We start from the raw sequence: 23,994 nt of genomic DNA, 5'->3' as shown, positions 1-23,994 counted from the left end.
GCTCCAAATTCACTTCTCTCTCCCTTTCCTGAGAAGAAGCAAAGAAGGGAAATGCAAAGGTAATGAGTTCTACTGTCCTCAGCACTGGGGTCTTATCGGCAGGATAAGTGCCAGTTTGTCTACTCGGAGGAGCTCCCCAGATGGTATCCTAATCCTGTGTTTGATCTGACTACCCCTTCTCACCATTTCTGAGGACAAAGAGAAGAGGGAGGGCTAATGTGCTCTGTCCTTGGAAATGACACACTTGAAGAGGAAGCAGCCGTGGCTTCTGGGACCACTCAGCAAGCGAGCAGGGCCAGCCGATGGGGTAACAAGGTGTGGAGATGTCTTTGAGTTTGAAACTTTGGTCAAGTGTTTATCCTGTAGTGTGGGATACTTTGACAACCCATCTTCACCACTCCCCCTGTTGTCTTTGTTTCACTCTACGGACTGGTAGCAAGTCCTTCCAGTAGCCATTTTATCTGAATCAGGAAGAAAAGTGGCTGAGAAATATTTACCCTTACTCCAAGTCTCATCCTAGGATAAGTTACTACAAAATCAATTAGGAAATTGGGAAAGTTCTGTATTTGACATTGAAAGGGAGGCATCCCTTTCAGTTTAGAAGGAGTGAGATGCTTTAAAAAGTGTCTGAACGGAACACTGGTCATCCCAGGAGCATCATAGGCAGAAGTCTGATACAGCTTCCCCAGAGAGCCAGTAGTGGGGTATATTTAAGTAATGTCTTTGCCTAAGGGGGGAAATGGAGATGTCTGAGACCAGGTGACCCTAAAGGGTGCCCAGAAGATCAAGTCAGTTTCCCTCTCAAACATTGAGTCAGAAGATCATTCCCAATCAACATTTTCTGAAAAAGTGTACATCCATTTTCACGGAAGGGAAGCGAATCCAGATTCATTCCAATGGTCTGTTAGCCAATATGCCAAGCAGAAATTGTTGTCTTTACACACACACACACACACGCACACGCACACGCACACCAGTCAAATGCCAGCTATAAACACTTCTTTTGGCAAATGGTGTCATAACCAACACCTACGCAAGCTTCCATAGACTTCTCCCAAGAAAAGAAAAGAAAACAAAGAGCCTTGGCTACAAACAAGGCTATAACGTCTTGGCGTTTCACTTGGCAGTACATCAGTGCTTCTGGCTCAATGTCTCTGCTTTGCTATCAGCCTAGTTTCATCTTAAGAGGCTTCGTGAATTCACCAACTGACGCCTGCCCAAGAGAGATGCCCAGAGCGAAGAGGCCTTTGAGATGTTTAGAGAAAGAACCTGAAGAGGTGTGTATGGTGGGGAATCACTATCTTCTGAACCCAAGGATTTCTTGGGACAGAGACAGCCAACTGGAGCAGCCGCGTACTGCACTTGTGTTCAACAAAGGAAGAACTCCCTTATAATTAAAGCATCCCCACAGTCAAAGGAATTTCAACAAAGGGAGTAGTGAGCTCCTTCCTCTGGACATACACAAGCAGAGATTGGCCACCATTCAGGAATGCTTTGGAGGGTGCTCCGCGTGCGTTCAAAGAGAAGCTGGATCTGAAAATGCCTGAGGGCCCTTCACAGCTCTGAGATCCTCTGTGCTCTGGGCTCGATTGTGTCCAGCACTGTCCTCCATGCACCTTCCCGGGGCCCTGAGCCCCCACTGCCTCATGCCTCACGGGTGATGATGACGATCAGGAGGGATGCCATGGCGTCCTGTTCATGCAAACATGAAAGGGAATGAAATGGCTGCATTGTGGGCCTTGTTCGCCCTCAGAAGCACGATTCCAGGGACTCTGGGTCATTGTGTATGGGAAGTCTCTCCAGTTCCTGGTGATGTCCACTGTGCAGAACCGTGTACCTAAGAAGGAAATGAAGAAGATGTGAGCAGCTAACAGGCATCCTTCTGAAGTATTGAAGAGAACCCTCCCTCTGTTCTTGAGTTCCTTATCAAGACGTACTCTTGAGAGCCCAGGAATGGGGAAGCAGCTCTGGGGCAGTACTTCATAGATGGGGAAGATCAAAGACCTACATCAGAGCCCAAATTGTCCATTTTAAAGGTGGGGAAACTAAGGACCCAGGAGGAATGGCAGGCCTAGGGTTACACCGTGAATGGCAGAGTTTAGACTGGAATCCAGGTTTCTTCCCTTCCCGGCAGATACTTTTGTGATACGAACCTGAACCCTCTGCACCTGAGGGTCCCTGATCATTGTAAGTCTCCTCAAACAAGGACAGTTGTGTGTGCAACAGAAAACTTCTCACAGTCCGAGAGACAATGGGACAGCATTTGGTACTTTGATTTCTCTTGGTGCCATTCGGAAAAGGAAACCAACTAGATGAATCAAGCAGCAAGTTGACGCTGAGCATCACGGTGCAATTTCCCACTTGACAAGTGTTTATGATTCCTCAGTAGTACTGCACAGAGGTCCTCGATAGGTCAATGGTCTTTAAATCCACCTCAATCGCAAACGTGTTTCTTCATCGGTCACCCAGTTTCCAGCATCTGGCTGTCATTGTTACGGAATTCCTGCCGGACTTAGGAACCCCATCAGAACCGCTCAGTGACCGAGAGGGAAGAACCAACAATGGCTCCACAATAAATAGCAAGTCACTGTTTGGCATCCTACCTGGAGAAAAAGACTTGGTTGTTGAACAACAAGTGGAATTTTGCCATGAAGGTTTCCTTTGCCTGACTTTGTGTGCCATCCGCTGTGCTAAACCCTTTCCATCTCATAGTCAATCCATAGTAGGCCTAATTATTCTCATTGCCCCTTTGGGGTGGAACAAATGAGGTGCAGTCAGGTTACATGACTTGCCAAGGAAAATTAGTAACAAGATATACCCAGCGGGGGGATTCAGCTGGTTCCTACCGGCAGAAGCGATAGCAAAGTTTTGGTGAAACAGTAGTTAAGATAGCAATTATAATCAGAGTTCTTTCTAAGGTGGGTGCTTGGCAGCCACCCAAGGGGGAAATCACAAATTTATATTCCTTACTTGTTTTTAACATTCATCTGTGCAACGGCAAATTCTAATCATCCAAAGTAATGTTCATTCTACCAATAGGTATGACAAATTAAGATGGAACTCTCTTGCAATTTTCATTTATTCATTTCATAAAATCTGCTATAATTTTGATGAAATATTGCATCTTTTCCCCCTTGCTTTTGTTACTTTAGTAAACAAACATACCAAGGGGGTACCCCTCCCCCACCAAAAAAATCTGGAATTGAGCAGGATGGAGCAGGGCTTGCACAGTACGAATTTTCCCCATTAGGGGAGCGTTGAATAACTTGCTCTGAGTTCGTGCACCCAGTGGCATTACCTGAGAAGGTTCTCTTTGGTCACCATGAATTTTTTTTTTTGTCAAAGCAGTTTCGATTGAACCTCGCTTTCTGTGTGTGTGAAGGCCAATTTAAGAGAATGGCGTGTGACTGGAACATTTTGTTTCCTACTCAGGAAAAATGCTACAGAAGTGGTTGTGCTGTTGAACACAGTGAGGCCAGTGCTGTGGGAAGAACACAAGTGTACGAGTGATTTTCTCATGTCCAAAAAGGTGAACTGTTGATTGAGAACAAACCTCGTTCTGATGTCCATCAACGTCTGGAATGGACAAAAATGTCGACTCATTGCATTTGGAGTTCGTTCCACCAGGTTAGACCGTTAGTCAAGCTGTCTATTTAGAAAGATAGCATAAACAATAGGACAAAAGGGCCTGACTTGTGGCAGATGGGGGCTGGTTTTTCCATCATGGCATTGTACCTCCTCACACAGCCATCACAGTGCACCAGTTTTGACAAAAAAAACGCGTGCCTCTCTTGCTCCACACTCCTGACTCACCTGACCTTGTTCCATGCGGCTTTTTGTTTCCGCGAATGCAGAGGGACTTGAGAACACAGTGATTTGATGACATAGAAGAGGTGCAGAAAAAACAAGGGAGATGTTGTCAGCCATCCAAACAGATGAGTTTGAAACTGCAGATTTGACAAATATATTATGTGTAATGGAGAGTACTTTGAAGGTGATATGGGTGTTTTGTAAAAAAAATTAAATACATAGCTTGGGAACAAATTCTAGGTTTTGGGGGGTATCCCCTTGAATAACGTGAATTGAAAAAGTGCCAAATAACCAGAGGGCGAGATGATGTCATTCATTTCAGCTTTGTGTTATGCCCTAAATTCCCACGAGATATTATGAGTGATTGATGCAATTCCTGAAGGTGTTCGAAGGACTAAAAACAACGTCAGAACAATTGCTGTAAGTTCAGCAAAAGCGGAAAAGGTATTTTATAAAGATGAACATAACGCGATCAAAGGAGAGATGTTATCTAACTACACCTAATATATCAAACATAGTGCCTATTGTCAGGAGTACTGCTAACGGAATGGGATCCTACTCCCACAGTGAACAGAGGGCGAAGGGCAAATCACATAGCCGATGGTGCTGGGATAAAATGAAGAGTATTCCATGTGAGGATGCCAATCCAGAAGGAATATAGAAAATCTTAACTGACAGTTTCATTGTCTGTTTTCAGGTACTCATATTTTCAGTAATACTTAAAACTCTATTTTAATAACACAAGCTAGTTTTGTGTACCTTATTCATTGCTCTTATTTAAGTACTAACTGTATGAAATAATGAACTACCTTACAGGGTATCTTTTGAAAAACTACTTAGAGTGGTCATGAGGTCAGTGAACCAGTTGTGAAATTATTTGAATCCCAGCACGAGGGTTGCCATGGGTCAGAGTGGACTTAATGCAACTGCTTTGTTAGAAAACCCCAAAGCTTTGCAGGCTAGTTCCTTGCCAGGATCTTCCAACAGGGGGCGCTGGAATTGACTTGATGGCAGTAGAGCTTTTTGTGGGCAGGTTTAGTGCAAGAAAAGGCTCCAAGGGTTTTCAATGATTGAAAAGCTACATATGCAGCAAGAGAAGTAGATTGCAATGAAGAATTTGTTGCCAGTAGGGGTTGGTTCAGTCATTTCAAAGTGAGAACAAATTTACATAACATTAAAGGGCAAGTACCAATTATCTGGAAGCTAGTTACTCACAACTCTGGGACGTCCTATAAACAAATGAATGCAATATGTTGGGACAAATGGTGGATCTGCTCAGCTGTTAACCTAAAGGTTGGAGGTTCAAGTGCACCCATGTACACCTCAGAAGGACGACCTGGTGATCTACTTCCCCCAAATCAGCTCTTGAAGGCACTACGCAGCACAGTTCTACGCTGACACACAGGGGCGTCTGCGTTGGGATAGCAATCGTTTTTGTGCACATGGATGGGAACCCCCAAACTCAACCAAACTCATCGCCATTGAGTCAGTTCCATCTTGGCGAGTTCCTATAAGGCAGAGTGGCACTTGCTCCTTAGGGTTTCTGAGACGCGAATCTTTATGGGGGCAGATAGGCTCCTCTGTCTCTTGGGAAAGAATGGCAGGCTTGAACGGACAGCCCAGATCTTAACCCACTGCCACCAGGGCTCCTTGTGGAGGACAGGGTTATATGGAAATTCTCTGTATTTTCTGCACAGTTTTCCTGCAAGCCTAAACTAATCTAAGAAAATAAAGTGTATTCAGGGCTCACTGTATCTCATTTAGCTATGGGTAGATAATGATAAGGAGATCTGGGAACATAGTGGTTATGCATTGGGCTGCAAGGTCAGCAGTTCAAAACCGCCCATGGTTTCATGGGAGAAAGGCAGGGCTTTCTATTCCTAAAGAGTTACTGTCAATTTGAGGATTAAGAGTGTAGGGGTGGAGTCTAGCTTGTTAATCAGATCATAGCCAATGAGGCCTCTGTGTGGGCATGGCCTTCTCCTGAGAATTCTGGGAAATCCGGTACTTCCTCCTTGGAGGCCAGAGACACTTCCAGCAGCTGACAAGACACAAAGATCCACCCTGATGCAGAGACCCCTGCCAGGGCTGAGATGTTTCCAATGCCACTGGATCCAAAGACTTGTTAGCCACTGACCTGTGATCTTCTACATTCGGTGTCATTGCATGGGTTTCGTGAGTCTAAAGAGGACTTTATAGATTGGTATCGGACATATGGGCTGATATCAGATTTATGGACTTGATCTGGACTGGGCTGGGATGTTTTCTCAATATTCAATTCCTCTTGCATATAAATCTCTTTCTTTTCTTTTTTTTTTTTAAATCACTTTATTAGGGGCTCATACAACTCTTATCACAATCCGTACACACATCAATTGTGTAAAGTGCATTTGTACATTCATTGCCCTCATCATTCTCAAAACATTTTCTCTCCACTTAAATCCCCAGCATACACATATGTGTATCCATGGATTTGTTTCTCTAGTCTACCCAGACTGGCACAGTTACCACCTCAGAGGCAGTTTTACCCTGCCCTATAGGGTGGCTATGAGTCAGCATCGACATGATAGGAGGTCTATGGCCCTGCTTTTTTGGGAATATAATGATAACCTATTGCCCTTGAATTGATTCTGACTCATAGTGGTTCCAAAGGACAGAGTAGAACTGTTCCTTGGGGCTCCTCAGACTGCAAATCTTTATGGGAGCAGACAGCTTCATTAGCCTATTTTTTGAATAGTAATACACACACACACACATTTTATTGTTTAAAGGTATTTTCCTCCTGTTTTCTGTTTTTCGATAAAACCTACAAGGTCTCAAGAGATGGAGACCCCAGATCTTGCCTCTCCCCTGGGTTGTAGTCACAGCCTTCACTTGGCAAGTGTGAACGCTACAGCAGCGCCAACTGACTCTTGCCCGTCAAGGGGCTCCTTTTGTCAGCACAGGCAGGCCCACAGGTGAGCACGGCAGGCGATAAGACCATTCTTGTACAGTGTAGTGAAGAAAGGCTCAGAGCTGTCAAGTCCTGAGAATTCTGCTGAGTGAACAGCAGTGCCTGACCAGGGCCAAGGTCTACAACTGCCACACACACCTCTATTGCCCAAACAAACAAACAAACAAACACAAAACCAAATTTACTTCCACTGAGTCAATGCCAACTCATATACCCGTATAGAACAGGGTAGAAGCGCCCCTGTGAGTTTCTGAGACTGTAGCTCTTCCCAGGAGTTGAAAGTCCTGTCTTTCTTCCTCAGAGTTACCAGTGGTTTCAAACAGCAGAACTAGTAGTTAGCAACCCAAATGAATAACCCATTATGCTACCAGGGCTTAAAAACTTAAACACCATTGGGTATCCCAAAAAGGGCTCTCAAGCAAACAACCTTAGGAAATGGGGCTGTACTCTGGTATCCATAGTCCCAATAGTCTGAATTACTGCAGAGGCAACTGTAATGATAATGAGAAATCACATGTGACTCAGTTTACTGAGCAGTTAGGCTTCGTGCCAGACACTGTCTCCAGTAATGACACAAAGATCTAATATGTGCCATTAAATTTTCACAACCTGAAGTGGGAGCTCGGAGGCCTGGTGCGGCACAGAAGGTCAAGCCCTCACTCATAGCTGAAAAGCTGGGGGTTCAGCCACCGCCACCCCAAGAACCTCAGGCAAAAGACCTGGTAATCTTCCTCTGAAAAACCCCCTTGAAAGCCCAATGGAGTAGTCCGACTGTGCTCAGCATGAGTTGGAGCTCATGGGATCCCAGCTAGCAACAAGTCGTAGATATTTTTCTTAGCTCCATTTGACAGATGGAAAAACGGAGTCTCTAGATAAACAATTCCTTTGATAAGCAAGATAAAACAATGCTCACAATGACCATGTCTTTCACCTTCGAATATATCACCAGCCCTTTGCCCTCTTCCATGGCCAAGAACAAACAATCTACCTTGGCATAAGTAACTACCATTCTCCTGAGAAGTGAGGCCATTGACTTGGAATTGACTCCTAGTGATCCGATAGGACACAGTAGAATGGCCTCCTTTGGGTCTCAAAGGCACTACATCTTTACAGGAGGAACAGCTGCTGGGTTCAAACCGATGACCTTGTGGTTAGCAGCTTAATGCATAACCCACTGCACCACCCAAGCTCCTTGATGAATCACCCAGAGAAGGAAAAGTAAATAAAAACTTAGCTTAAGATTTCCTTGACAGACATTACTACCACCTGTGTTACTGGCTAAGGAGCTCTGATGATGCTTTTAGGTATTCAGAAGCCAGCCGTTCAAGTTGACCAGCCTCTTTGTGGGAGAAAGATTAGACTGCTTCCATTCCCCCGTGGTGGGTTTGGGTTACCTTACTGGTTTTGTGAACAGATCAATTAGCTACCACCTAAATCACAGCTTTGACGCGATGATAAAATTATCAGAAGCAGTGGGTGTGGAAATCTTCACTGTGAAAGAAACCAGCATTCTCAAAACACGACTTGCTTTTCCCCGCGCCCCCCCCCTCCCCCCGGCCCCTCCCAGGGTCAAAGCAGTAGGAATTTTGGAATGGCTAAGAATAGAGTTCAAATCTTGGCTCTGCCACTTACTGGCTCTGTGAATTATTCTAAACATCCAGGAGACTTGGGTGTAGAAAATGAGATAAAGCACATAAAAAGTGTATTTGAATAAGCCCAGCCATGTGGTAAGCACTCTGAAAACGCCACTGTTGGAGACCCTGGGTAGGCCAAGCTCCCAGAGCACTCGGGTGCCGATGGCTAGGCTAGAAATGTGAGTCCACGGGATGACCCCTGGGAAGCAAGGCCTGACACTCTCCCTCTGAAAGCCAGTTATTGGAACACTGGAGCACAGGGCCGCGCATGCACACAGGCCACCAGGAGCCAGGACTGACACAAGCAGCTGGCTGGTGATAGTTGGTGCTATTTGATAATCAAAGTAGGACTTGAACGCAGGACTTCATTCCCAAATTAGTGTATCCATGCACTTCTTCGTGAGGGGTGCAGTCCAGCTCTCCTCAAGTCTGGATTTCTAGGGTCTGTGGGGTTGGAGAGACCCTCCCACGTCATTGCCAGGACATCTTCTCCTGAAACTGGAGCCTTGAGAAAACTTCTTTTTTTTTTTAAAGGCAAACCAGAGCCTCATAACATCTCTTTGCTGTAGGCATTGGGCTCTTTTGAAGAATTGTCTAAGTGCATTTTCGAGAAACAGAAACTGTAAGGTCAAACTGGAAGCTGTTTTAGAATAAACAGCGATAGAAATACCGTGCTGACCTCATTTCCATGGCAACACAGGCACAGTGAGATATGAGGATCTTGGGAAGTTCTCTCGTCTTTGGAATATTTTTATTACCCCGGTTTGCAAATCGTATGTCAAATAATCTTCAGTCATTTTCCATTATTGGCTTAGTATAATTTTGGTTTTACAATGAGTAGTCGATTCATATCCATGCAGTTAGTGACTGATCATGGTGCTGAAGAGAACCTTCTAGACCACAAACCCAGAGACTCTGATCTGACACAGTGGTGAAAGAGTCCTCGCTGGCAGTTTGTTGGCCTTTCCAGCCATCTGGGTGGAAAGAAGTCCCCAGATGTGTGGGTGCACCTGGGCCATTCCAAGAGCCATGGAGAAACTAGCCACTGTTAGTTCCCGGGCACAGCAAAGCAGGATGCCACACCTCTTGAGCTGAGTAGCTTCCCCTCTTTGCATTAATTCAGTTAAACATGATGGGAGCCACATTGGGTTTGGTAATTATCTTAGTCCACAATTCATTCCTTGAGCAATTAGCATTGCACTTAGAGCAGCTTGGATGTAGCAATTAGTAGCATAATAATAGCCCTCTCTGCCTGCCCAGCCTGGCATTTAAGGAAATAATTAGACTTTATTGTGCATCACCCAGGCCCGCCCCGCATGGCAGAGCTTCCACTGGGGTTCCTTACAAAATGGCCTATGAATGATTCAACTCTAAGGTGCATTTGTGTGGGAGATGCCCGTCTTCATGAACTCCTTCGGTGGACTTGCATGAAAGCCGGGGCTCTGTGACCGGGAATCAAAGATTCCACTTTGGGTGTCTCTTCGGTGGTGAGGACTGGGAGGCAGTGGGGAGGTCATGATAAGACTTCAATCCCAGGCATTCTATTCATTCAGCCACTCACTTAAAAAAAAAAAGTATTTTGACTATCACAGCCCAGAAGACCCCTGGATGACACAAATTATTTTCACTCTGTGAACAGCCAAATCCCTGGAAAAGGGCATCGTGCTTGGGAAACTGGGGGTGAGCAGACAAAAGCGAGACCGCCCGGAGATGGACTGACGCAGTGGCTGCAACTATGAGCTCAAGCACCATTTGGATGACGTGGGACTGGGCCGTGTCTCATTCTGTTATGCACGGGGGCACTTGAAGCCCACTGGGTGCACAATAACCCAGGAAAGGAGCCCTCAGAACCATTGGCAAGTCACTCCTGCCCCATGGCTCCAAGACAGAAGAGCTGGCTATGTGTTCCTGTCAAGACTGTAGGTGCTGACAGGTGCCGAGGACCCAGTTCCCACTCACAGCCACCCTCTGAACGGCAGAGCAAAGCACTGCCTGGGCGTGGGCCTCCTCACGGCTGCTGCTGTGCTTAAACCCATGACAATCCATCTTGTCCAGAGCCTTCCTCTTTTGCACTGCCCCTTTGTACACTCCCAAGCACACAGTCCCTCTGCAGGGACTGGTCTTTCCTGACAACATGGTAAATTCTATAGGCAGTTCTCCTTTGTAAGATAAGGTCACTCTGAGTGGCTATCGACTCGAGGGCACCAGCCAACACATGGAGGGCAGTTCTACTCTGACACATGTGGAATTGCTAGGAGTTCAATCAACAGCAATGGTTCTGTAGATCCAATTAAATCCCTATGACTTCTGTCACAAATCACCTCAAACTTAGTGGCTTGAAACAACACAAGTTGACCTTGCGCTTCTAGAAGTAAGATGTCTTGAAGGCTTTGCTAGTTTTGCTTGGGAGGGCGTGGCTAAAATCAGGGCGATGGCAGGGTTGTGCTCCTTCCTTGGGAAGAATCTATTCTTTGCCTTTGCCAGCTTCTGGAGGCTGCCACATTCCTCAGCTCACGACAACTTATAAGGTACAGTCTTAGATGCCCACAGAGGCAAGTCTACTGTGTCCGAAAGGGTCACTATGAAGCAGAACTAACTAACTAAAAGTGCCTGCCATCAAGGTGGTTCTGATTCATACCGACCCTTCAGGACACAGTAGAATTACCTCTGTGGACATCTAAGACTATACCTTTTTATAGGAGTAGAAAGTCTCATCTTTCTCCTACGAAGCATCTGGTGGATTTGAACCACTGGCCTTGTGATTAGCAACCCAACACATAACTCATGAGACCGCTTGGGCAGCTATTATTTTGCCTACCATAAGAAGCTATGAGGTATCAGGCACGATGGTGGCTCAGTGAGGTAGGCAGAATGGACAGGATGAGTAAGTAGATGGAGGGAGGCACAATGTGTCTTTTGGGGAAAACTGATAGGACCCAGTGATGTATTGTGCATAGGAGCAGTGAGAGCATTCCAGTTTGGAACGTGGGCTTGGCAAAGGCGCAGTGATGTAACAGAGCAAGTTTTGTGGGATTGTGAATGCTCTAAGATGGGGCTGGAGTCATGGAAGATGAAGCTTAAAGGAGGTTTACGGAACATCATTGCGAATATTAAATTTAGTTAAAGAGGTTGGTGAGGGAGAGTAAAATGATCCTCCTAAAAGTTCATCAGAAGTGTAGCTGCACTGGGGGAATGAGCAGGGTCACTGGAAGCCAGTGAAAAGGTTCTCTCTTCCAGAAGAGAGATGGTGAGGTTATGAAGAAGAGCGGAGAAGACGAGGGACAAGCTGAGAAGGAGTACCCAAGGTGATGCTGAGTTTCTAGGTGGGACAACAAACAGAAAGGACGCGGATGCCCTGAAGGACTCCTGTTATCTAGGAGAAGTAGCTCCAGGTCTTCAGCCTTCATCATGGAACAGGGTAGCTCTCCAACCGCAGATACTTTCTTGGTCCATCCTGCATGAACTTATCTTTATCACTAGAAAATGGACGTTCCGAGTAACGAAGCCAGTGGTTCTCAACCTGTGGGCTGCAACCCCTTTGGGGGTTGAATGGACCTTTCACAGGGGTCACCTAAGACACACATTTCCAATAGTCTTGGAAACGGAGACACCACTACTCTATCTGTCTCCAGGCGCGTCCATGCAGATACGCCCACTTACAAGTACCCAGAGTGAAGACTGTTTGTTATCCATGCTACACCATGCTTCAAGACAAAATTTCATTTATTTGTTATTGGAAATAAATATTTCACAATATATAGTTACATGTTGATTTTGTGATTGATCATTATGCTTTAATTATGTTCAATTTGTTTCAATGATAATACATCCTGCCTATCAGGTATTTACATGATGATTCATAACAGTAGCAAAATGACAGTGATGAAGTAGCAACGAAAATAATGTTATGGTTGGGGGTCACCACCACATGAGGAACTGTATGAAAGGGTCAAGCTCTGAGATGGGGCTGGGGGAATGGAAGATGGAGCATCAGGCAGCATTATGAAGAGTCTTAAATGTGAGGCTGACCAAAGAGGGTCAATCCTTAGGCGGAGGAGAGTGAAACAACCCTTCTCAAAGATTATAACGTGTATTCTGTGTGCTCCTCGCCTCGACCTCCCACACTGTGAAGGGTCTACAATTCCTCAATGCGCTTCTTCGCTGTCAAGTGCACCAAGGCTGGTGTTTGTCTGTCCTCATTCGCCATCATCTGAGAACCGAGCCCTTGCTCCAGTCAAGGAAGCGCTTCACGGGGCCCGGGAACACCTGTCGATCAGGTGACAGCAAGCCCAGTCCGACACTCTGCTTGTCTCGGTGTCAGGAGGGAAGGACCGAGGGGCATGCTGTCCAGAGGAGCCAGCTTTGCTCTGTGTGCACATAGAACCAGAAAGGTGGGCTGGAAAGAAGACAGAGGTGATGAAAAGAGAAGAGAGAGAATGGAGCTGCCTTCGGCAAGAAGTAGACTAAGGATTATGTAGGTTCAGAGGTGTGGCAGGGGAAGCCCAAGCCTCTAACAACGCCCCTATTCCTTATTGTTGCTCCAGTGAAGTCAGCGAATGCCCTGCTCTGCGGTTCGACCTCTTTCAGATGCAGGTCCCTTCTGCTTTTCTTTCCAAGACTCATGCTATAGAGTCGATGCTGACTCATAGCAACCCTATAGGACAGGGTAGAAATGCCACCGTGGGTTTCCAAGACTGTAACTCGTTACAGGAGTAGAAAGCCTTGTCTTTCTCTGTTGGAACTGCTGGTGGTTTCAAACGACTGGCCTTGTGGTTAGCAGCCCAACGCATAACCACTCTGCCATGAATGCACGGCTGGATTTATAAACTGTGGCAAACACTCAAATGATGAATCCATATGCACTTCTTTCTTTCTGCCAGAACTTGCCTTTTATTAAAGGCAAAAAGAAACAAGGAAGATCAATCGCAGCTAAGTGCTTGGCCTGAGGTGTTCTAAGGAAGCTATTTTAAAGAAACCTCCCGGAAAGTGTTTGCCTCCTGAATAATAAACACGCATAAGGAGAACCTGCCCCATCTCCCAGAGCTGAGTCATGGTTATGTGTAGAAGACTCAATGTTCGAGGCCGTGGCAACTGCTATGTGACTCTGAGGAGTCCAGCCCAGAATAAAAGGCAATCGTTTGAGAATGGCAGAGTGAACGATAAAATAGCCAGGTCTGAGCGCTCATTCCACGCATGCATGTGACTTTAATGTGCTGCATTCAGTTGTGTGCCCTGATATATATGCATTATATTCATGAAGAGATTAGAAAACGTTTAGAGAAATTTAATTAGGTCTCTAGAAAAGCATCTACCTTTCCATGTACTGTATTTTTGTTAATGTGAGGTAATTCCAAGTGGAGCTGAACTAGCTAAGTTGGGAGAACAGTAAGTTAAAGAGAAAAAGATGTCTGAGTCAACCCCACGTTTTGGCACAAGGGAACCACAGTCAGTCGTTGGAAACCACCAGCCATTCTATAGGAGAAACATGAGGCTTTCTCTTCCTGGAAAGATCTACAGCCTGACTCGATGGCACTAGTTACGTACTTGGGCTAAGGTAATTAAAAATGAAAAGAAATAATACACATGGTAAAACAACCCAGAAAAAATTGCTTATCAATTTTAGTAATGGATTGTGTGCATGTATACAAATTGATTCTTTAGTTATTGCATTCTTTTCTTATTGAAAAATAAAAATAATAAATTGTTACTATAGGAACCACAACAACCAAAAAGCATATGGGTCCCTGAAACCCTGAATTAACTCTGAAACTGCCAAACTCTGGACTTATTATCTCGTGAATTCATAAATGGCCTGATCGTTTACATTAATTTAGTTAGGCATTCTAGTGCTTGAAGACCGGTAGTGCATGCGTGTCTCATACGGGGCCTTTCTGGCCTTGGAATTATAATTTTGCTAAAATAATTGGGTAGGCCCAGTCTTGCAAAGAATTTGTTAGTCTATTTTACAAATAGGGCATGTAAAATCACCTAATAAGCTTAAGCAACCTTGTGGAACTTGGTAATTACTACAGCAGCTCAAGTGATGAGATCCAGGAGACCAGTGTGAAAAGCCTGCAGTGGGCTTGCCAAGCCAGAGAGTGAGAGAGAGCTGCGCGCTTTAGGGCAGGAGGATTGTGGGTGGAGTGGGGCCCCCAGGCTCTCATCTGTGGAGCTAATAGGCTGGAGTGTTGCCAGGGCAGAGCAAGAGCCGAACAAAGGCCCTAGGCAGGCAGGCATAACTGCGAGAATGTTGAGAACTGTACCGGTTGGAAGCTTTCCTGATTGATGAACTGTCTCCTGTCTCCTGAGTTGTATCTTGTGACTTCCAGGTGTATCCTGACAGACCACATCGTTGTGAAGACAGCCTGGGAGTTCTGGGTGGCCATTAAAACCAACTATTCAACCCACAGGAGAAGTAGAGAGGGCCCGGGGGCCACAGGTATTGTCAGCAACGTGGCAAGAAAGCGTAAGTGTGTCTGGCCTCTACCTCATGGGCCTCCGTTTTGTGCTGATGGTAATTCTTATCACCATCTGAAATGTGGTGGCTTCTGATGCTAGATTACAAAGCCCAAGCACACTAAATGACAAAGCACCCATCATCCCTGGCTTCTGAGTCTACAGCAATTTTCTACACGCTACCTCATCTAAACTAGACCAACACTTGAAGGCCCAGATCAGTGAGCTTCTTCTTCTGGAGGCCTTTCTACATAATCCATCCTCATTTACTGTCCACAGGGACACAGGTTTCCTGTATCCATGTAAGGTGTCTCATGTGGGCGTATGCTAGCACTGATCTTCCAGCACTCTTGTAAGTCCATTTCCTGCTAGAAGAGGTAGCAATTCATTATACCTGTGCACAAGGCCCTGTGTTAAGTGCCTTTAAAATATTGCATTTAATGCTTATCATGACTCTCTGATGTCCCCACTATTACTATTTACCTCTATGGACAGAGGAGAAAATGGAAGCAAAAGGGGGTTAAGTAACTTGCCAGAGGTCATTCAGCAATGGCACAATAGGACTTGAACGTAGGCACGCTGGAATCCAAAGTCCTTTATGCCATGACTGCTTTATATAGCAGCCCCGGTGGGACGTTGGGATAAACAGTGGGCTGCTAACCACAAGGTTGACAGTTCCAATCCACTGGATTCTTCACAAGACAAAGGAATTGCGTGCTCCTGTAAAGATTTGTCTTCTTGGAAACCCCGTCGAGGATTGATAGGACTTGGAACAGACTCATGGCAGTGGGTCGGATATCACTCGCAGCACATCGCAGTGTGCAGAATACACCGCATCTATAGAAATATTTATTGAATAGGTAACAGAGTGAGATAACCTTCCCCATCATTCTTTTTTTTTTTTAATTATTTTACTGGGGACTCGTACAATTCTTATCACAATCCATACATACATCCATTGCACCACAAAGAATGTTGGCAATTGCTCTTCCATTGAGAGAGCCGTGGGTGTGGACCTACTCAGGCATGTCTATATTTGTGATGTCTCTTTCCATTCTGCAATGTTCAGGGCTGCCTCTTTCCAGTGAGAAGATGCAGGGAGTGGGGGGAAGGTGGCAAGTCCCTCCATGATGTGTTTCTGGCTCTTGACCTCTCTGTGGGGCAGAGACGGAGACCGTCTCACAGAACCGAATTTCTTTGTGAGCTAGGGCCATTCCCATGCAAACCCACTGGTAGAGAAGCTGGGAGATCAGAGGATGTTGACGGACGTTTTCCTCCTAGTGTAGGATGGAAAGGTCTCAAGGAATCAAAGAAAGAACACGTATGTAAGAGAAGGGTGCAGCAACAATGGACATGGAGCTACGAATTGTGCCTTTAAGCCATTAATTTAGGAAACCTTGAGACACGAGCCTCTGGCTCCTGAGATGAGTGGGGGTTTCTACCAGTTTTTGTGTTGTTGCTGCTGTCAGGAGAGACAAGGCCCCAGAAAGGGACATCATTCTCATTCAGGGAGAGGGTCAGAAAATGAGGAGAGCCCACAACAAGACTGAAACAGCGGCTACAGCAATGGACTCAAACCTAGCAATAATTTTCAGGAGGGCAAAGGACAGGGCAGTGTTTTGTTCTATTGTGCATAGAGTTGCTACGAGTCAGAACATAGTGGATAGCACCGTCCAACAATAACAGCAACAACAGGCGTGTTTCTCTGCAGCCCTGGTGGTGGTGCCAAGTGGGTGTTGGACTGCCAACCATAAGGTCAGCAGCTCTAACCCATGAACTGCTCTCAGGGAGAAAGATGAGGCGATCTGTTCCCATAAAGAGTTACAGCCTCCAAAACGTTGACTAACCCTTTGTTTATCCAAAGATCAGTCACACAGTGATCTCAAGTATCCAGAAATGTGTATTGAAGTGATTGCTTTTTCCTTGTAGCCCCCCTGAGCTTCTCTTTAAGAATATTTAAACTGAGTTTGAATGCACAACTAAAAATAATGGACCTTCTGCCACACGGTGGGAGGGGAAGGCAAACATGAAGTACTAGTAGTAGATGGCTGACTGCGTGTAGGGGTGGTGAGAGGATATGGGGCTGTAGGAGAGGAGAACTGATTTGAGGCAAGGAGAAAAGAAACCGCAGGATATTATCCAAACTAAACTGAGACCCCTCAGTGCCGTGGAAAAGATTCCCAACATCTTCCAAGTGCATTGCTGTAGTGTAGGAGAACTTGATAAAGGAAATTCAAAATCACAACTTGGAAACAAGTCGCTCAAAACCTGATTTGATACTGGTGAAATTCAAATACAGTCTGTCAGTATTGGGCCAATATTAAGGTTTCCATTTTAACAAAAGTACTGGAGCTATGACATTAATGGAAACGGAATGAAAAGTACATCGGAACTCTCTGTATTATTTTTCTAAATTATTCTGTATTATTTTCTAAATTACTCTTCATCCGTGGGTATACAATTTTTTTTAATTAAAAAAAAAAGCAGAACAAACACAAAAGCCAGATTTATTCACAGAATTTTGCTTAGGGAGTATGAAAGCCTTTCCTTATAGCCCAGACGGGGTGAAGCGGGACAGTGGGAGGAGCCAAGAACAACAGAGGACCGTGATGACAGGGGCTGAGGTCGGTTCCATCACAGCCCTCCTCTCCACGAGGACATGAGGGTGGCCATGTGCTCAGAAAAGAGCAGAAGCCCAACCACAATTGAAACCTTCGAGACCATAAAATAAATGCTGTTGTCTTGCTGTTCTCATTGATGGTTGTTATTGTCGGTTGTTGTCGTTGGATGCTTTTGAGTCAATGCTGGCTCAGGATTAGAGCAGAGCTGTGGATGTACAGCAGTACTGTGCCCCCAAAGGGTTCTCTTATGGACCAGACCACCAGGCAGGTCTTCCAGGTTCCCCTGTGTAGGTTACAGCCATCAACCTTTCTGTTAGGGATCAAACACGTAACCATTCCTACTGCCCAGGGTTTCCATACAATAAAATAGACCTTCTCAAGCCAAATGAACCTTGGTCCTTAAGGTCGACAGCAATCAAGGATCAGGGGGAATGCTAGCTTGGCAAGTCTCAAGCAACAACTGTGCTGTTTCACATTCACCCTCAAGCTCATCCAGTGGGAAAAGAGGAATACACAGAGACCAAGGGCATTTCGTAGGAAGAAATGCATGGACAGACACAGACAGACTCATAATACAGACCATGACAGACTTACAGGGCACGCTCAAAGTTAGACGGGAACTGGTCTACTGCAGAAGAGCAGGAGGAAGCTGGAGACAAATGAATAGCTACTTTAAGTTGAAAAAGACAATAGTCACAGATGAGGCGAGTTAAGAAGTTGGGAAAGAAAAAGGGAAGGAAACACAGAGGTTAGCAGAAACAAAGTCTTAGCCCCCTTGAGCTTTACAGTATTCTCAAAGTGCTGATAAAGGAAAACTGAAATTAAAAAACCAAACTCACTGCCATTAAGCCGATGCCGACTCATCCTGACCCTGCAGGACAGGGTAGAACCGCCTCCCTTGAGTTCTGAGACTGTAACTGTTTACTGGAACAGAAAGCCCCATCTTTTCCCCTCTGAGCCAATGATAGCTTCAAACTGCTGACCTTGGGAATCACAGCCCAAGGCACCAGGGTTCCTCTTGGAAAAGTGAGGAGGGGCATAATTATTGCCCAACATGGTTATACCGCATTGTACAACTGGAAAGCATATTTTATAGATAAACTCTCATCTGAGTCTTACGAAACAGCGGAACATCCACAGAGTGGGCACTCGCTTAATTTACAAGGCAAAGAAGCTCAGCAAGAGGAAGCAATCTGTCTAATATCATCTAGCTGGCTATCAGCTAACACAGAACTAAACCCAAGTGGTCTGCGTTACCTTTCCTGGCGTGGCCAAGGGGTGGTACCTCTTCCTCTTCTTTATAGCTAGCTGTTAGTTATTAAGTCCCCATCCAATTCATGCGTTATTCAAAACAACATAGGTAGACACCGTTACCCCATGTTCTGATAAGGAAACTGAAGCTTAGCTGCAGTGTGAGTAAGAGTATCCAATTAGTCAACGGGGAAGGCACAACTCAACTGCTCTGACTCTGAATGCATGACTTTAAATTCTAAACCTGCTTCTTCTCATAAAGGCTTCTTCTTATAAATGCTTCTTCTTACAAAGGCACACACTTCCTGTGCCCCACTCTTCGCATCCTTGGGCTTCCCTCTGCCTTCATGTCCACATTTGTAAAAGAAATGTAACAAGAGTGGCACCTGTCGATGCCAGTTATGGCCAGGACTAAAGGAAGTAAAGCATGTGCAGTGTCAACCCAGTGTCAGGCACAGCGCAGCGTCCCCATGAATCGGTCTTCTCTTACTTAAACTTAAAGTTGGTTATGTGATTAAATGGTGGTTTGGATTCCTGAGCTTTTCTTCTTTCTAGTGGTTCTCTCTAAGATTTAAAAAAATCTCATGATATGCCTATATACTCTGAAATAACCAAATTCTCTAAAAGTTACATCTGAACTCTTGACCAATTCCATGCAAATTTCCAATGTGAATAATTCATGTGCTGAAATGAACATTAGAGAAAAAAGTAAGCAGAAACTTTGAATGAGCTGCCAATAATCAGTCAAGGGTTAAAATATTTGGGTATCTGTGTTAGTCTGGGAAAACTAGAGAAACAAATCCACAGAAACCCATAGGTCTATAAGAGAGAGTTTTACATAAAGGGTAAATATACATTCAGAAATCATCCCAACCCAGTCCAGTCCAAGCCCGTAAGTCCGACTTAGCCCATATGTCCAACACTGATCTACAAAGTCCTCCTCAAACTCACAAAACACACACAATGACTGCAGGAAAAGAGCCAAATCAGTGAGCATGTAAGCATCTCAGCACTGGCAGGGGTCTCTACACAGCTGCTCCAGCACCCAGAGCTGCATCAGGGTAGGTCCATGTGGCTTCTCCTCAGGGATGTCTTGCAGGAAGTGAGCCTTGCCAGATGAAGCAGGGAACTGGCTAAGGCAGCTGCACCCTGGTCCAACCATCAGAAAGCAAGAGATCTGAGAACTAGAAAGGTGAGGCTCACCGAGTCATTTATCTCTCCACCCTTCAGTTAATCCCACATGTGTTTATCAGCCAGGTTGGCACAATAAACCTTTACCTATCTCAGGATCTGTTTGTATAACATGCCCTTTTGGAATTCAAACTTCAAGAAAACTTTGGCCCAGTCCCTCAAATAGCAGGTACACTGCTGAATTTTAGAACAACTATGCAGTTATGTGAACAGAACAATGAAATGCTGCATGGTTTAAAATAAGGAAAGGTGTGCATCCTTTTACCATGCTTGTTCAATCTGTCTGCTGAGCAAATCATCAGAAAAGCTGGATGATTATATGAAGAAGAATTCAGCATCAGCATTGGAGGCAGGCTAATTAACATGAGAAATGCAGACACCACAAACTTGCTTTCTGAAAATGAGGAGGACTTGACCTACTTCCTGATGAAGAAGAAGGACTTCAGCCTCTACTATGGATTACACCTCAATGTCAAGAGCACCAACATTCTCACAACTGGACCAATAGGTAACCTCATGATCAGTGGAGAGAAGGCTGCAATTGTCAAGGAGTTTGTCTTTCTTGGATCCACAATCAATGGCAGCAGCAGTCAGGAGATCCAAAGACACGTTGCCTTAGGCAAATCTGCTGCACAGGCCTCCTCAGAACATGGGAAAGTGAGGAGGCTGCTTTGAGGACTAAGGTGTGTCTGACTTTTTTAAATTGCCCAATTTCCTAGTATTGCCTAATATGCAAGTTGGTCATTCAATGAGGAAGACTAAAGAAGAATCGATGCATTTGAATTGTGGTGCTGGAGAATGTACCACATGGTACCACATGTACCAGAATGAACCACACTGAAAGTACTGGGGACTGATAAAAGGACAAATGGATCTCTTTTGGAAGAAGTAGGGTCAGGTGCTCTTTAGAGGAAAGCATGGCAAGACTTTGTCTTACATATGTTGGACATGTTGTCAGGAGAGACCAGCCCCTGGAGAAGGACATCATGTTTGGTCAGTAGAGGGCTAATGAAAAGAGGGAGGCCTTCAAGAAAATGAATGACAGTGGGATTGACAGCAATGGCTCAGGCATAGGAACAATTGGGAGGCACAGGAGCAGGCAGTGTTTCAGTCTGCTTTGAAAAAGGTCACTATGCGCCGGAGCCGACTTGCTGGAAGCTAACAACAACATGGTTTTACTTAACTGCTTTTGGAACAGCTGAAGCCACTTCTTCTGTTCCAGAGTTAATGGTTTCAAGAACTAGTGTGGACTTGGATTATACATGAGATAATAATATTATCAATCATTACCTAAATACTCTACAAATGATTAATTTTAGCATGTATGTATGTTGTTTTGTTCTCCCTAGATATAATGTATTCTAGAGGGAACAGAGATGTGACTTTGAAGATGAAGGTGAGCCTGACTCAAGTCATGCTATTTCCAACAGCCTCACATGCAATGTGAAAGCTGAGTAAGGAAAACTAGAAATGGATTGGTGCCTTTGAATTATGGTGTTGGCAAAAAACAATGTGCCTATATTGGCAACTTCCCGAAGAACATACAAGACTCTTTGAGAAGTGCTCGTTAGATGCTGAGGTAGTTAGTTTATTGTTCCAACCTGTGCTGCCCAAGCCCGTAAGTCCAGCATGCACCCATTGTCGTATTTCAATCGGTCCGTGAATAAGGAAGGTGAGAGAAGGATCAATGCGTTGGAATCAGGGTGCTGGTGAAGACCATTGAAAGCGCAGGGGGCCGCTTAAAAACCAACACGTTTAGCTTAAAAGAAGCACAGCTAGAAAACGCCTCGGAACAGCAGATGAGAAGAGCTTCTCTCACGTATGTTGTACATGTTTTCAGGAGAGACTGGTCCCTGGAAAGAGACATTATGATTGGTAAAGTGCAGCCAGGACAGAGGAAGACCCTCAAAGAGGTGGACTGACACAGTGGCTGCAACAATGGGCTCAAACATAACAACAATTGAGAAAACATCCTCCTGTTGTGCATCGGGCTGCCTTGAGGCGGAGCCCATTGGTGGTCACCTACCAACAAAAACAAGTGGAAATTGGCTCGATGCCAGTGGCTTTACCCAATAAAAGTCTATATGGTTACTTCCTTAAACTAATTCTGAGGTAAGGTTGCAAAGCCACTCTAGAAATGCCAGGGCAATGTGTAGCTACGAAGATTCCTTTTATGAGCTAGCTGAAAATTGGTACTTTTTTTTTTTCTTTTTTAAGGCATCAACTCTCTCTAGTGCTGAGCCACTGCCGTCTTAACAACCTGCTTTAAACATTCTTCCGTGTGCGCACTCAGCTTGAATGACTCTGCCATGGCCTTTGGCCCCAAACCCATCAATCAGCGTTCTGAGCTGCCTACACCAGCTCTGTTGTGAAAAATGTCTTGGCCCCTTGCCCTTACACTCCATCACTCCAGGTACCATTGCTTGTCCCTAATGGCAGGCTGAGGTCTGGCACATTCTGAAGCCAGCTCTGCCCTGGGTCGGGACCATCCGAAGGCTGTTGGCTGCCGTGGGTGGATTTCACTCAGCAGCAGAAACAATGAGCTTCAACAGGGGGCTGCATTGGTTTGGTCAGGACTTTTTCCATTAGGCTTGGTCATCAGTAGCTGGCTGATTACAAATGCAGCCCTAGGATAGAATGGCTGGAATCCAATTATCCCAGCTTCCTGTTTGCAGAGCACTGCCAGAGAGGAACACAGCCTTGTCAGGCTCCCAGGACTCAAAGTATATCATTTGGAGGAAACTGATAAACAACAGATCATCAGATGTTTTGATGGAGAGGCAGCATGGTGTGGTGTGAGGACGTGCTGGCCCAGAATGCAAACTTTCTGGCACTTACCCACCTTCTGCCTCTTCTTGGCTCAGTGGCAAGACCTTGACTTTCTCCAACCCTCGGCTTCTCACTTATTAGAGGAAGATCATAGCGCTGCTGGGCTGACAGGAGCCTCTATTGAGATGATGTACAGAGGAGGCTCATAGATAAGTTCAACGATGATGCTGGCGATGATGTGATGATTGTCATGCTGATGGCCAGCATTTATCTATGGAATGTTTGCCACAAGAAAAGCATTGAGCTAGGACTTTGAGGCACACAATCTCATTTTGTACAAATATCTTTTTGCAGAACCAATGTTGCTGATAATGATGTTCCTAATGACATTGGCTACCATGTCTTGGCCTCCATTCTTAGCATTCTAGACGCACATTAATGTGAGCAGTTTTTATATTATGTGAAATGTGGACTGTTGTCATCATCTCAGCAAATGGCATATGAGGAAAATTAAGTTCAGATGTTAAATCATTTTCCCCAAATCATGAAGCTGGCAAGATGGCACCTGGATTCAAACACATGCATTCTGACTCTAAAACAAACTCTTCTTATAAAGGGTCAAGGAATAAATATTTCTGTCACGTATCTTTCCTCCTCATTCTTTCTTATAACTAAATAATATTTTTAAAAATCCATGTACACACTAACCCCTGGGGTCATATAAAAAGAAGACAAATGCTCGACTTAGTTTACCATAGACTTGTCATTTGTAGCCCTATGCTGTAGAAATAATTTCTGCAATCAGAATAGCAAGTCTAAGCAAATAAAACTTGAAAGTGAGTGATGAGATCAGATTTTGAGTGTGGTTGTCTGTTCCAGGAAGTGTATCAAAGCCCACTGCAGTATCTACACACATGCTGCTAAAATGTAAGTCATTCTCACTGAGTGAAAGACGCTGTACTTGCCAAATTCAGTGTTCAAGGAGAACGTGCTTTTTCCCCTTGAAACAAACTTGGGTGGAAAAGCAGGGCTGAGAATTAGACGACCCGAGGCCTAGCACAGTGCCAGGCACATTTGTCTCTCGTAAGGATTCTTACTTCTGATTGCACTCAATAATTGCCCAAGATTATCATCATTTTATCAAACTTTTCTTGAATTTATTTTGATCTGTAAATGTAGGCAATGACATAGGCCTTTAGGTCCTAGGGATTTTGTGACGATGTATGAGGTAATCTCCATAGAGCTACTTAGAAGAAAGGAAGGCATTATGCGAAGAATATTGCATGATCTGAAGAATATCTATGTGTGT

At 44.9% G+C, this 23,994-nt stretch overlaps 1 protein-coding gene across 1 annotated transcript in view; it reads right to left on the bottom strand.

Annotated features, from left to right (window-relative positions):
- Positions 1-1,533: 1,533 nt before the first annotated feature.
- The window catches only part of HTR4 (5-hydroxytryptamine receptor 4), a 104,398-nt gene continuing 81,937 nt past the window's right edge, over positions 1,534-23,994 (bottom strand). The window contains exon 6 of the mRNA XM_045284719.1: positions 1,534-1,837. Coding sequence (XP_045140654.1) covers positions 1,750-1,837 — 88 coding nt within the window. The 3' untranslated portion in view covers positions 1,534-1,749. The remainder of the gene's footprint in view (positions 1,838-23,994) is intronic.

This window comes from Echinops telfairi, unplaced genomic scaffold (assembly GCF_000313985.2).
Source record: "Echinops telfairi isolate 266 unplaced genomic scaffold, ASM31398v2 ScPeMD7_7469;HRSCAF=8507_0, whole genome shotgun sequence".
Classification (NCBI taxonomy): Eukaryota; Metazoa; Chordata; class Mammalia; order Afrosoricida; family Tenrecidae; genus Echinops; species Echinops telfairi.
The sequence above is the reverse complement of the archived record's forward strand: the minus strand, read 5'-3'. Positions and strand labels throughout refer to the sequence as shown.